The sequence below is a fragment of the Hyperolius riggenbachi genome, chromosome 1 (genome assembly GCF_040937935.1).
Source record: "Hyperolius riggenbachi isolate aHypRig1 chromosome 1, aHypRig1.pri, whole genome shotgun sequence".
In the NCBI taxonomy this organism is placed as follows: domain Eukaryota; kingdom Metazoa; phylum Chordata; class Amphibia; order Anura; family Hyperoliidae; genus Hyperolius; species Hyperolius riggenbachi.
The window spans coordinates 88,698,445-88,713,358 of NC_090646.1; the positions used below are offsets into that span (position 1 = coordinate 88,698,445).

The 14,914-nt window shown below is 45.0% G+C and overlaps 1 protein-coding gene across 2 annotated transcripts in view; it reads right to left on the reverse strand.

Annotated features, from left to right (window-relative positions):
- HTT (huntingtin) overlaps positions 1 to 14,914 on the reverse strand; it is a 289,833-nt gene that overhangs the window by 149,852 nt on the left and 125,067 nt on the right. For both annotated transcript variants that reach the window (XM_068276315.1, XM_068276307.1), the window contains one exon: positions 7,429 to 7,529. In XM_068276315.1, coding sequence (XP_068132416.1) covers positions 7,429 to 7,529 — 101 coding nt within the window. The remainder of the gene's footprint in view (positions 1 to 7,428; positions 7,530 to 14,914) is intronic.

Sequence of the window (14,914 nt, forward strand, 5' to 3'; positions counted from 1 at the left end):
CTCTATAGTGTCAGTCTGCTGCTCTCCCCGCCTCCTGCAGAACTCCAGTCCCCGCCTGCATCCCTTCCCTCCCTGCTGATTGGAGGGAAGGGATGGGGACAGGGACCAGAGCTATGCAGGAGACGGGGGAGCAGCCGAGACTGACACTACAGATGTAAACACAGCCTCACAGCACGGCTGTGATTTATGGGGGATTGCAAAGTGCAGGGGGACCTTAGGGGGGTTTGGGATAGCAACAGAGGCTGGGCTGTATAGGCAGATCCAGCCTCTGTATGCAGATAACATTCTTTAAACACACCTCGGGTTCTTTTTAAAGTTCAGCCACAGCAGGATAACCTATATAAACAAAAAAAAAAATTGTCATTACAATGTATGGAAATCCTACAAAACAAAACAAAAAAACACCTTAAGTTAGAACTTGGTTTCATTTTGCATGGAGCACTGAAAGGGTTAAGCCTCAGTATGGGGAGAGAGCTGCTGATGCCTCCTATGAATATTCACAGCTACTGATAAGAACTAATTAGATAAAACAGAAACAGAGCAAGGGACTATGTCAGCAACTATATTATGGATACTACCTGTGCAACTGAACAATCTGGTTTGTATACTATGCACCTATCCATACAGGCTTAGGAACTCAAATTTTACTTCCTGTGACACAAGTCCCACCTCCTCGCGTAGGCAACATTTCTACTGCTTTGATGATCTTAACTAAGTTTACTCTCTTGACCACAGAAAACGGGAAACTGTTTTAAAAGCCAGGTAACAACTTGCAGGAAATAAACTTAAAAGAAATCCAGTTCGCTTATTTGCTGAAGTTAAATATAAATCTCGCATACATAAATGGTTGCCAGATAAGTCCCCCATATGGCAAGTAAATAAGCAAGCCAAAACAACTGTATATGATTGGTTTGGCTGACAGTGAGCCCTGCATCAAGTGACAGTTCATTCATGCTCAGCTTGGTGCTTATTTAGACCTCATCTGAAAGCAATTAAGCCAGTAATGGGAAGCAAATAACACTATAGATCAACATTGCTCTACTTTGAGAAGTACAGTAAGTATTGAAATGGTCTTACAGGTTGTCTGAAGGGAAAACCAAAATAAAAACAGATACTCACCTAAGGAGAGTGAAGGCTCTGGGTCCTATCGAGCAGGCTTTTCAACCTTTTCACTAATTGTACCACTTGTATCGCCTGAACATTTTCAAGTACCACCAGTGAGCCTGCGCAGTAGATTGGATGCAATCGGGCTTGGCTGTTTCCGCTGGAGGCTGAACGGAGAGCAGCTACTGCGCATGTGCACAAACAGACAAGGAGAACTTTGGGGCTCCCAGCGCTAGATCCCCTATAATGAGAAAGAATGGGGAAGCCTCTTTATGATCCAAAGACCTCCCCACCCCATCTATCCCCCGAGGTAAGTACCCCCAGGTTACATCACTGCACCGTTTGCCTGGCTGTCTCTTCCCCACTGATCTGAGGTCTGAACTATGCCACAGAGCAGCACAGCAATGAGAGAGGGAGGGGGAGCCAAACTTTGTGGAGGCAGGACAGGACCAGAACAAGTGGCATGTGGTCAAATAAAGTGGCAGGCAAACCTGGTGTGTGTACCACGTGGCCAACAGCAAAGTACCACAAGTGGTACGCGTACCACAGGTTGAAAAGCCCTGCTATAGAGCCTTCCTGTTCTCCTCCCGGTCTCCGTGTTCTCCTGCAAGCTCCCTCATTAGCAGTCTATGACCGTTCGGTCCTGGACTTCTCTCTTCCGCCTTGGGTTGCCTTTGGCCGTCTCCGGGTTCACTCGAGCTTCCGAAGACGGGCCGCTCCATACTGCGCTTGTGCGAGCGTCCTCTCTCACGCGCTCGCGCAGTACAGAGACGCACGTCTTCGAGAGCCCGAGTGCTTTCGAAGAGTGCTGGAGATTTGGCGCCGGAGATTCAGGAGCCTGCGGGGGAACGAGGACACCGCGAGGAGAACGGTAAGGCTCTATAGGACCCAGAGCCTTCCCTCAAGGATCTGTTTTTTATTTTGATTTAGGCTTCAGACTTGCGTTAAAGGGGCACTATAGTGAAATTTAGGCTTCTGGGATAACCTTAGTAACTTGTTGCTAATAGGAAGAGCAACACATATTAGGTAAAATTTTGTTTAAAAAAGTCGGGTGTATCGGATATTTTATAGCACATGTACAGATCTTGTCCGTCGATAACAGGCAAATGACGTCCTCTCTGTTCAGTTAGGCTGTGATAAATGCTGATATCTTTCTCCTCCGTGTTGTGAGACTAAGGCTGTTCTAGTAATGCAGGCTCCCTCAGCAGCAACTACTTCAGTTGTCGTTTAATTGTGTCTGAGTGAGCAGTGCTGCCTGTTTTATTCTTGAAACACACATGCTGTTTAAAGGGATGTGGAAACTTCTGAAAGACCAGTTAGCAGAAAGCTGTACTCACCTGCCACAGGTTCTCCTTCCAGAATGTGCCTTCTTCTCCGCGCCGTGGGCCCCACTTTCATTGTGACCTCATTGTGATTCTGGTCCTCACCCCTACAGTGTGGCCCTCGCTCCTAGTTACCACACAATAGCATAGCAAGAGTTTGATTTAGCAGTACACTGTGGGAGGGTGAATAAGAAGCACATTTTCCCAACCTTCTTCATGGTGTGATGGCTGCTGCTCTCCAGTACTGACACCTCAGTTCACCTGCCTGGACATTACATGGCAGAAGACAATGAGCCACATCATTCTGGAGCACCTCACTGATGACCAAAGAGATATAGTGAAGTAATGCAGCTCCCAATCTCAAGCTGAACATTGCCTGTACAAGTGAGTTTCAGTATAGAAGGGGTGGAGGGGGTCAGGAGCTGTGAGAAGGACTAGGAGTGGTACACTGCACATTGTGAGAAAATGGTGCAAATGGCCTACACTGCAGCGTGAAATGACCCATTGTAAGGCTTGGTGGCGTATTCTCCACAGTCAGCATGCAACGCATGAGCTGGCGTGGAGGAGGTACACACACTAGCACAAGGAAACAGGCTATCCCTAGTATAGTGGAGGGGAGGACTGACTCCAATAGGAGATTGTGGCGCACAGAGCCGGTGCAGATCTGACAGCCACAAACAATGCTTTCGTTATAACGTCTCAGCGCAAAGTAGCGCTGAGCGCATAAACCAGAACTGAGGAGATCAGGACAGGTAGACAGAATGAACGCTTGCTAGCTAGCGGCTACTTAGCGACAGCAAGCGTCCAAAACCAGACAGACTGGAAGGAGGCAGCCAATGTGATGCGGCGATGGCGTGCCTCACAAAGACAGGACAGGATAGTCAGAAAATAGCAGGATTAAGATAGGTGAACGTAACACAGATAAATATACAATAAGTATGTTTTCCTAGCGTATTACAATTACAGCTATCAATGAAACTATTTGTAACGTCTGACTAACATATGTATATATCGGCAATGAACCGATATATGACATAAGCAGGAACGCTGACTAGGAATGGAGTAACACAGGGAACAGGACTCAGAAGGATTCGCTATCTCTTCGCAGAGATGAACGCAATCCACAAACGGTAACAGAACAGGATTCAGAAGGATTCGTTATCTCTTCGCAGAGATGAACGCAATCCACAAACAGTAACAGAACAGGATTCAGAAGGATTCGTTATCTCTTCGCAGAGATGAACGCAATCCACAAACAGAACCAGGAGCAGGGTAACTACCTCAGCACGGGTGGTCACGGTACGCGCAACCTACCAAAACGTGCTGGAAAGCTGACTAACTGCACACAGGATATAAACAGTTCGTGTACGTATACATCAGCGACACTGATGTATCAACGTAACACAAATACAAGGAAAATAATAAACGTGCTGGTATGCATATATATTGGCAATGAACCAATATATGATGCAAAGACCAGCAAAGTATCTTTATAACAAGAAAAACGATCGGGGGCTAAAGCGACAGCAAGGCAGGCTTAAAGAGACTCTGTAACATTAAAAACATCCCCTGGGGGGTACTCACCTCGGGTGGGGGAAGCCTCCGGATCCTAATGAGGCTTCCCACGCCGTCCTCTGTCCCACGGGGGTCTCTCCGCAGCCCTCCGAACAGCCGGCGACTGTGCCGACTGTCATTTCAATATTTACCTTTGCTGGCTCCAGCGGGGGCGCTGTGGCGGCTTTCCATTCCGAACTACACGGAAATACCCGATCTCATTCGGGTCCGCTCTACTGCGCAGGCGCAGGAGACTTGCGCCTGCGCAGTAGAGCGGACCCGACGGCGATCGGGTATTTCCGTGTAGTTCGGAATGGAAAGCCGTCAGAGCGCCTGCGCAGGAGCCAGGAAGGTAAATAATGACGTCACCGCTGCCCGGACTCCACGGAGGGCTGCAGCGAGACCCCTGACGGATGGAGGACGGCGTGGGAAGCCTCATTAGGATCCGGAGGCTTCCCCCACCCGAGGTGAGTACCCCCCAGGGGATATTTTTATGTTACAGTTCCTCTTTAAGCTGAAGCTATGAAAACCCAAGGAAATGTATACAAGAAGAAAGGCGGACTCCGGCACACTCCTTGAAATTCCTCTTTATTGTATCACGACGTTACAGGTATACATATGCCCCCTGTCTACAGCTGTTTCGCGTGTGTGCACGCCTCCTCAGGACACGTGGGGCCTGTCTCAAACACCACTCTTTCACCTAAATACAGGCACTGGTACCCACCCACTCATTACCCTGAGGGAGGGGGGGGGGGGAAGGGTTTTGCCACGATCAAGGGAAGGTGGAGACAGATAGCATTTTTTTATAAAAAATTGTACAGATAAAATTACAGAACTAACCTACCTAAAAAAAGCATTGATCTCGTTTCTATCATTGAAACCAAGATTACCCAATGCATCAGTACGTGCAATCATTAGGGCCTCTCTTTTTCGTAATCTATCATCCAGATGCCCGCCCCTTCCATCGCTAACCACTGTTTCCAGACCTGCAAAGGTTAAACATCCTGCGTTAGCCTTATGGACTTCCCTTACATGTTCTATAAGTCGAGTTGCGCCCTCCCCATTTTTCACTGATCTTTTATGTTGTAAGAATCGTTCCTTCAGAGGTTGTACCGTTTTGCCTATATAGTAGCGTCCACAAGGACACCAAACACAATAGACCACGTTTTTAGTACGGCAGCTGATGAACTGTCTGACCCTCCATGTGACCGCACCCATCTGTACAGTGTCGCCCTTTTTTAAGGAACGACAAGCACTGCAACGTCCGCAGGTGAAATTGCCAGTCCATTTCTTTTTGGTCAACCAGTTCTCTGTACCTGCTACGGCATTTTTGCCTACATCACTATGTACTAAAACTTTCCTTATCGTTTTACCTCTACGGAAACTGACTCTAGGGGCCTGCCTAGTAAGATCTTTAAGGTGAGTATCTAAATTGAGCATCTGCCACTGTCTGTGTATTACTTGACGAATTCTGTCAGAAAGGGGCGAATAATCAAATACAAAGTTAAACCTGCGTGGTCCGCAGCGTTTTTTCTCGTTCCTAGCTAGGAGTTTACCCCTAGGAACATCCCGGGCTCTATCTAAGGCTTGCAATACGGAGTTAAGCTGGTACCCCCTATTCAGAAGACGTTGGCACAACTCATCCGCCTGTGATTCAAAATCTGCCTCCAAACTGTTATTCCGCCTAAGTCTTAGGAATTGGCCATACGGGATGGCGTCCTTGACATGTCTGGGGTGATAGCTGTTAAAATGCAGCAAACTGTTTGTTGCTGTCTCTTTTCTGTAACCCCTGGTTACCAGCTTGTCGTTCTCAATCGCCACCCTGAGGTCTAGGTACTCAACTTCCCTGTCCCCAAAGTGCGATGTGAACTCCATATTTACGTGGTTGGAATTAATCCACTCCATAAAACTGTTAAATTCAGCACAGCTACCATCCCAGACTACAAGGACGTCATCCACGTACCTTCTCCACAGTCTCAAATTTTTGCGAAAGGGGTTGGAAGGGGACCAGATGGTCTCATCCTCCCACACCGAGAGGAACAAATTTGAATAAGTGGGGGCTACCGGGGTACCCATTGCGGTTCCAGACACCTGTCTGAACCACTGACCATTAAACTTGAAGGAGTTATGGGTCAACACGAAGCCCAAGCATTCACATAGAAAGTCAGAAAACTCATCAGTTTTGCCGTATCTGCCCAGTGTTTGGTGGACTGCCCGCATACCCGCCTCATGTGGGATGCGGCTATACAGGCTAACCACATCTATCGTTGCCAGATGAAAACCTGTCTGCCAATAAAAACCATCAAGGACATTCAAGATGTCTACAGTATCCTGTACCAAGGATTTGACCATTCTGAGACAAGGCCTCAACCTGTGATCTACATATCTAGAAAGAGCTTCAGTCAGTGAACCCACCCCGGAGACAATCGGTCTCCCCGGTGGGTTCACCAACGTCTTATGTACCTTGGGCAGATAGTACCACAAAGGGTACCGGGGCTTTTCTGTAAATAATTCCTCTCCCAATTTTCTACTCAGGAAGCCCAACTCTACACCCCTTCTCAAGAGTGTCCTCATACGACCCTTATCTTTTTCGACCGGATTTACATCCAATCTTTGATATGTGGAGGCATCTTCGAGTTGGCGGTACGCCTCCTTTAAGTACATATCTTTAGGGAGAATAACTAAGTTACCCCCTTTGTCAGCGGGTTTGCATATCAAGTCGTCCCTGGATTTCAGCCATTTCAGCGCCCTCTCTTCACCCTCTGTTATATTTTGAGTATCTTTGGGGTAAATACAGGCCTTTACTTCCCTTATGATCCCCTTTTGGAAAAAATCCAGAGGGCTTCCTGGGGTAATGGGTGGATTGAAGTTAGACTTCCGAAAGCGTACAGCTTTGTCGCCTTCACTCCCCTCCCAATTTTCCTCTTCCATTTCCTGCCCTCCACTTTCTATAAAGAGGTCCCTCAAAATCTGTAAGGTGGCCTCATCTTTGGTGTCAAGAGGAGCGCTGACGCTGAAGCCCAGAGACCCTATCCCCGTGGCCACATTCACTGCTTCGTTTTTGCTCTTAAAGAACTTATGCACATTTATTTTTCTTATTTTTCTTGAAAACCCAAGGAAACCCTGCAGGAAGCAGATCTTTATACTGAGGTCATCCAATGGGAGCAGACATGCAGATTCCCACACAGGTGAATGATAATCAGTCACAAGCTGACAGCAGGGAAAGACAGACAAAGCTATGCAGCTTGCATGGAAATAGATCAGAACTGCCTGAGCTGCAGCACTACTACTTCCAGCAATAGCTGCTGCAGCAGCGATCATTACACCCATACAGTGGGTTTACTTCAGTTGGATCTTTTTGATATGTGTGACTTTCATGTTTGAGCATTGCATCACAAGTCCTCTAAGCACACGACCTATGAAAGACTCAGCTAAGCACATCACGTACCTGACTAGAGAAGCTGCAGCCACGTGCCTCACCCGAGCATCTTCATCTCCCAAAAGGCTGACAACAACATTGTTCAACACTCGATCTTGAAGGTGTAGGAGCTACAAAAAATAATAAATTCAGGAACTCTGATCCCAACTGATTCATGTAGCGTCTTGATTTGTACCCAAGATTTCTGCTGTGTCCTCCAAAGATAAAGGGAGCCTAACCACAAAGCTAATGGTAACTTATCAAAGAAAAAGCTCTTAGAAGGCTGGGAGAAAACTGCACACTGGTGGAGCTACATTATATTCTCCAAACAGCCATTTTGGTCTTATCTACATAGAGGACAGGTTAGGTGTGAAATCTCCCAAAACTTTCCCCGATCCCTGTATTCAGCGGCTTACGGTGCGTAGCTCCGCCTCCCACTGAAAACCGTCATGGTGTTTCCTCTCCATCTCGAGAAGAGAACGCCATGGCATTTTGGAAGGGGGGATTGGCGCTAAGTGCTGGAAGCCGTCAGATACGGGAGTTGGGGAGAGATTCGGATGGAGAAGCCATGTCATGTCTTCTCAGAAGCAGACCCGTGTCATCTTCAATTTACTTTAAAGCACACCTGAATTGATAGGTATATGGAGGCTGACATTTATTGCCTTGTAGACAAAGCACATTGCCTGACCGTCCTGCTGATCCGCTGCCTCTAACACATTTAGCTATAGACCATGAACAACCATGCAGATCAGATGTCTCTGACTAAAGTCTGACTGGATTAGCTGCATGCTTGTTTCAGGTGTGCGATTCAGATACTACTGCAGTCAAAGAAATCAGCCAGGCAACTGGTATTGTTTAAAAGGAAATATATATGGCAGCCTCCATATCCCTCTAAATTTAGGTGTTCTTTAAGCACCATCCACATAGGTTAATATTGAAAATGATAAACAGGCAGAACAGATCAGGCGACCTACAGTTTTAAGTAGAAATTCATGTATTTAAATGTATCCTTTTTTCTTTAAGCAAGAGTTATGATGAAAAGGAACATAAACCACATTACTATTCCGGTACTTACATGTTTGTTTTTTAATTTTTAAGCCAATACTGTACATGTAATCCATCTCCTCATGGGATATTTTCAGTGTTTTTTCTTTTGTTTTACTTTAAAAGTAATTACTGAACATCTGTCAAAATTGTGTACAAAATAGTAGGGAGGGTGTCTACCATATTTATATAGATCCTTTCTATGCTTTTGTGAAGAATGATCCAAACAGAAATCAATAAGATATTTTTCATACTGATTCTGTTCCTGCTGTTAATTTTGCTTATAATTTGCTTGCTGTCTACAGTCTACTGAATGGATAAAATATTATGCTGTTATGTAGGAGGGGGGGGATAAAGTGGTAGTTGGCGAATGTTAGTAGAGAGACATGTGTATGTGTTCTTTATATGTTTGCTGTGACCACCTGTGTGTGGGTCTCAGCAGTATAAAGTCTTTTTGTTTGTTATATCTTGAAAAATTCAAATAAAAAGAATTTTCAAAAAAAATAAAATACTGAGATCCCATCATGAGAATATAGACTACCGTAGTCCAAAACGTGTCAGATTTTTATTGGTAACTGTAAGCAACAGAAACATAGGAGTAAAGTAATTTGTAGAGGATTTCACTCTGGGATAAATGTACGGATCAGTTAATTGAAGCGCAAGTTGAAATGGGCGCGGCTATTCCGTCAATGTATTTACCGGCTACATCTCTCGGTCCTGGCGCAGACTGTATAAAATGGGCGCATTAAACGGCTATACCTATGCCGTTGTAACTGGTGTCTGCGCCTGCTGCTATGGCTCTCTTTAGAGTATTAGAGAGGCTTTGATGTTTATCGGCTATGGTGCTATGGCTTGCTTTTGCGAACACGCTAATAGAGTAAGTTGATTTGGGCACCGCTATAGCTGCAATGTATTTTCTCCGCTTCATTAATTCTCCCTGCGCTTACTGCAAAAATTGGGTGCATTTCATGGCGATAGCATTAGCCACATTCCACTGGCTATTACCAAAATCCACCGGCTATAATTTCCACTCTTTCGGTGAGCTTCCCTGCTATTACCTGGCACTTATTGTTTCTTCACTTCCTCCGCTACATCAATTTACGGCTATAGCAACATTTTGCGCTATCCTGGTGGAAATCATTTCTTCACTTCTTGTGCTGCCAAATTAACCTTACTGCATTTTTGCGTTAGGCTTAACATTCATTAGCGGCTATACAATATTGAATTTACTAGTGGCTAAATTATGTGAATACATGTAAATCATATTTAACCTGTATCAACTATTTTCTGTCTAAAACTGTTCAGTACATGTAAAACACTTTAGGTATTGCCACTATGTAACGTAGATTTGAGAAATAGCGGTTATGGTGCTTATACGCTATAATTGGCTTCAAGCTGTAAATTATTAGATCCAGTGACACAGTGATGTGTAACCTTATGGTAGCAGCTATACATTCAGTTAAGAGTTTGTATCTACCATCCAAGGCAATGTGGTTATAGTTTACTGATCTAACGAGTCCCATGTTGCCCGCTGACTGTGCCTATAATGATGCAAAATACTTGCGGAATCCATACACAGTGCAGACTGGCACATATTTTTGGCCTCCATTTATTGCTCCCGGGCACCTACCTCTTCAGTTCCCAGGTCCCATTTCGGCACCAGTTCAGGGGTCCAGCACCACACACATATTGGCAATGTATAGGAGTGGGCGCTGTACTATAACAAAGTTAATTGCGGCTGTGTGCACCTGAACTTTGGTTTGGAGGTTTGACAGGGGCAGCGGCTGTGGGGCTGCCGACACTGACTGCAGTGGGTGCTGAGGACTGACTGTGCCTGGGGGGATCCAGGTATGACATACAGGGGTAGGTTAACCTTGTGGAAGGGTTAGGGTTAGGATGTAGGGTAGTGAGGGGGTTAAATCTTTTAATGCAGCATGTGGTTGCCACTCCAGAAGAGGAAGCAACATTCCACAGCTCCTGATGTAGCCGCTGTACAAGGGTCAAACAGAAAGCAGCTGTCAGAACTAAGCCGATGACCTGTAAGCGCACAAGTCCCGTGAATATATTGCCTCGTGTCAGCCGTCACTACTTTTAGTTTTTCCCTTGAACAGTGGCAACATTAAGCTACACTGAACTTAACTACGCTGAACTGGCTACAATCACTGCACAATGGTATATGACCTATAAGCAGGCCGACACTATATGACGATAGCTGTTACCAAGCTCTGTAAGCTGTTAATGCAGCCTTTGAACAAAGGTTACATGAAGCTACATTACAAGCGGAGTACAGGATGTATGATTTAATATAGCATCAGCCTGCCTAGGGTATGACAGCAGTAGCCTTTTACAATATGCCCCTTGTGGATTGGCTACAGTACAAGCTGAAGGTATCAGTGTGGCTGTAATCAGCATATGCACTGTTAATGTGTTGTTACAGTCAGTTGTTACAGTTGTAAGTTTGCCCCTTGTGGTGCGGGTAGATAAGGCTACATTAAAAGCTGCACGCAGGATTCATAGTTCAATATTGTACCTCCCTGTGTGCCTAAATGAAGTGCATTTTAATTAAATCTCATGGTTAAATAAGTAGTAGGCAGAGTACCGGCAATGTCTATTTTCCCATCGTTGTAAAGCTTTAGTGAACAAATGCGGTAAAAGCCTAATGAGTTGTTCCCGTAGATTGTACAATTTATATAGCCACAAATTACACCTGTTACAGACACAAATCATGAGCCTCAGCAATTCATTTGTAGTGCATGGTCCCGCTGTTGTCGCCACTGCACACATAAAGCCTGGAAAGTGCAGCCAATATGCTCAACTTTAAAGCTGTGACATGCCCTGATACAGACCTGTTGGTTCCGCTGTCAACATGAGGGTAGATTGCGCATGTGAGATACCGCTAGTAATTAATTGGCATCTCTCCCCCTGCCCAGTGTATAAATTATGCCCATAATCTGACCGTGGATTGCACCTGTTGTAGCAGCAAAACAAGTGTCTCACCTGCACTGGCTTTGGATTGGGTAAGTAGTTTGCATTATGCTGTAGGTCACCGGCGTACTACCATCGGGTTATTACGGTCACAGTCAGCGGGCAATATGGGACTCGTTACAGCCATTAAACTATACCCATGTTGCCTTGGATGGAGTACGCGTAGAGAAGGACTCTTACTGTAAGTATATTATAGCCGCTACCATTAGGCTAGAGCTCACGGTGTCACTGGATTTAATGATTTACAGTTTGACGCTTATTATAGCTTATACGCACCCTAACCGCTATTTCTCTTCTTCAACCGTTATATAGTGTCAATACCTAACGACAATAAGATTGTAGCTACTGTCGCAGTGAAATTTAAGTTTACCGAAATCTGCGCCCATTTTAACTAGCGGCTATTTTAAAATGTACGCTAAATGTATGTCTTATAAGTATGCTTACATAAGTATTTTACAGTTTTTCATAATAGTGGGAAGTTAAAGGGACTCCGAGCAGTGCAGAAATTATGGAAAGATGCATATCATTTTAAAGCGCTCTTTCTCCTCTTTCCAATCCTTTTAGTTTTCGCTATTTTCGCGATCGAAATTGACGCGGCCGTGACTTCGATCACGAAAATAGAGAAAACTAAAAGGCGTAGGGCGACGATTTAGGTGTCGTCAGAAAGAGGAGAAAGAGAGCTTTAAAATGATATCCATCTTTCCATAGTTATATTGTATTACACAGGGCGATTTTTTTCCTACAGTCAGCAGCTCAGCAGCTCCATTCTGCTGAATGGAGCTGCTGACACTGGGGAAAGTGTCGTCCTGTGTAATACAAGTAACTATGGAAAGATGGATATCATTTTAAAGCTCTCTTTATCCTCTTTCTGACGACACCTAAATTGTCGCCCTACGCCTCTTAGTTTTCTGTATTTTTGCGATCGAAGTCGCTGCAATTTCAATCGCGAAAATAGCGAAAACTAAAAGGCATAGGGCGGCGGTTTATATATCATTGGAAAGAGGAGAAAGAGAGCTTTAAAATTATATGCATCTTTCCATAATTTCTGCACTGTTCGGAGTCCATTTAATACACACCTGGACAGTACAAAAGACAACTTTACTTACGGTAACGTCTTTTCCAGTAGTCAGAAGGACAGCACCCCTGGATGAGACCTGTCTCCCTCCCCACCGTGGACAGGAACTGCAAGATAAAAGATTTGCATAACAGATAGGCAGCAGTATAAGTAAGAGTAACCTACCCTAAAGCCTCAGTTAATACAATAGATGACACGGACCATAGCCCATTACTTACATGATAGTTACTCCACCCAAGAAAGGGCGGGTTGCAGGGGTGCTGTCCTTCTGACTACTGGAAAAGACGTTACCGTAAGTAAAGTTGTCTTTCCCAGAACGTCATTGGACAGCACCCCTGGATGAGACGATATACAAGATATTAGTCTTAGGGAGGGACCACTGCCTGCAACACCTTCCTTCCAAAAGAAAGGTCTGTTCCCGCTGATACATTCAGGCGATAGTGTTTTACAAAGGTATTCTGATTCGACCAGGTAGCAGCTCTGCAGATCTGATCTATAGAAGCCCCTGCCCTCTCTGCCCAGGAAGTTGATATTCCTCTTGTGGAATGTGCTCTGATGGGACATTTCAACTGTTTCCCCTGCGTCTGATATGCTGAAGTAATTGTCTGCTTTATCCATCGTGCCAATGTTGCCTTTGAAGCCTTGTTTCCTCTGAATTTTCCGGCAAATAGAGTAAACATAGTCTCTGTTTTCCTCCAGTGAGCTGTTCTATTCAGGTAATGTAACAGGCATCTCCTGACATCGAGACAATGCAATTTCTTCTCCTTATCATTGGTAGGATTCTCACAGAAGGAAGGTAAGAAAATTTCCTGATTCCTGTGGAAAGAGGAGACTACCTTTGGTAGAAAAGCCGCATCAGGGCGAAGCGTAATTCTATCTTCCGAGATGATACAGTAAGGTTCTTTAATTGATAATGACTGAAGCTCACTTATTCTTCTAGCTGACGTAATTGCCAATAGGAAGGCTGTCTTTAAAGTGAGGAATTTGTCTGAAATTTCCGTTAAAGGTTCAAAAGGGGACTCACATAACCCCTGTAATACAGTATTTAAGTCCCAAGCAGGAACTCTGCTTCTTATTATAGGTTTTAGTCTTTTTAAGGCTTGAAAAAAACGTATCACTAAATCTTCCTGAGCAAGACGTTTTTCTAGATAAACACTGATGGCGGACACCTGAACCTTAAGTGTACTTATACTTAGGCCTTTCTTATATCCGCATTGCAGGAATTCCAAAACTGATGTAAGCGAATCCCTGTCACAAGATCTTTCTAAACACCACTCACTAAATACCCTCCAGGCTTTTTGATATATTGTACGCGTAATTTTCTTCCTACTCTGTATCAAAGTCTCTGATAGGCCATCTGAGAACCCTTTTGCTTTTAGCATGCCCCATTCAAGTTCCAAGCTGAAAGGTGTAGTCTTGCCAGATCCGGATGCTGGACTGGACCCTGCGATATTAGGTGTGGAAGAAGAGGAAAAACAATTGGATCTGAAACTGCTAATTTTTTCAGATATGTGAACCATGGCCTCTTCGGCCAAAGTGGAGCTATTAGGATTACTCGGGCCTGATCCTGGACAATCTTCTTTATCACTCTTGATAAAAGTGGTATTGGCGGAAAGGCATACATCCTTGCAATCCCCCAATCCACCGTAAAGGCGTCCAACTTCCATGGGAGATCCTTTGGAAACAGAGCACAGAACTGATGACACTTTGCATTTCCCCTTCTTGCAAAAAGGTCTACTTCGGGATATCCCCACTGTAATGCCACCTGGTGGAATATCTCCTGATCCAGAGACCACTCGTTCGGATCCAGTTTTTTTCTGCTTAGGTAATCTGCCACCTGGTTCGATGTACCCTTCAAGTGTATTGCTGTTAGAGATCTGAGATTCTTTTCTGCCCAAAAGAGGATTCTCGCTGTCGTTTCCCATAAGCTTTGACTCCTCGTGCCTCCCTGCCTGTTTAAGAAGGCTACCACACTCCTGTTGTCTGTCTCTATTTTGACATGGCAGTCTGTGATCTGATGGTTGAAATGACACAATGCTTGCCATACTGCTTCCAGTTCTCTGCTGTTTGAAGATTGTGACCTCTCTGCAACACTCCATTTCCCCTGAGCTGGTTGAGAGTTGAAGTGGGCTCCCCAACCCCACAAGCTGGCATCGGTTGTAATTGTAACTTGTTGTGGATAATTCCACAGACGACCTGGGGAAAGGTGTACTGCTTTCTGCCACCACAGAAGAGAGGCCTTTATATTCTGTGGAATGATGAGCTTTTTGTCTAGAGACGCTAGAGACCTGTTCCATGACCTTAGAATCCACGACTGGAGAAATCTTGAGTGGAACTGGCCCCATTGTACTGCCGGGAAGGAGGAAGTCAGAATGCCTAGCACTGCCATAGCTTTCCTTAAAGATATGCTCC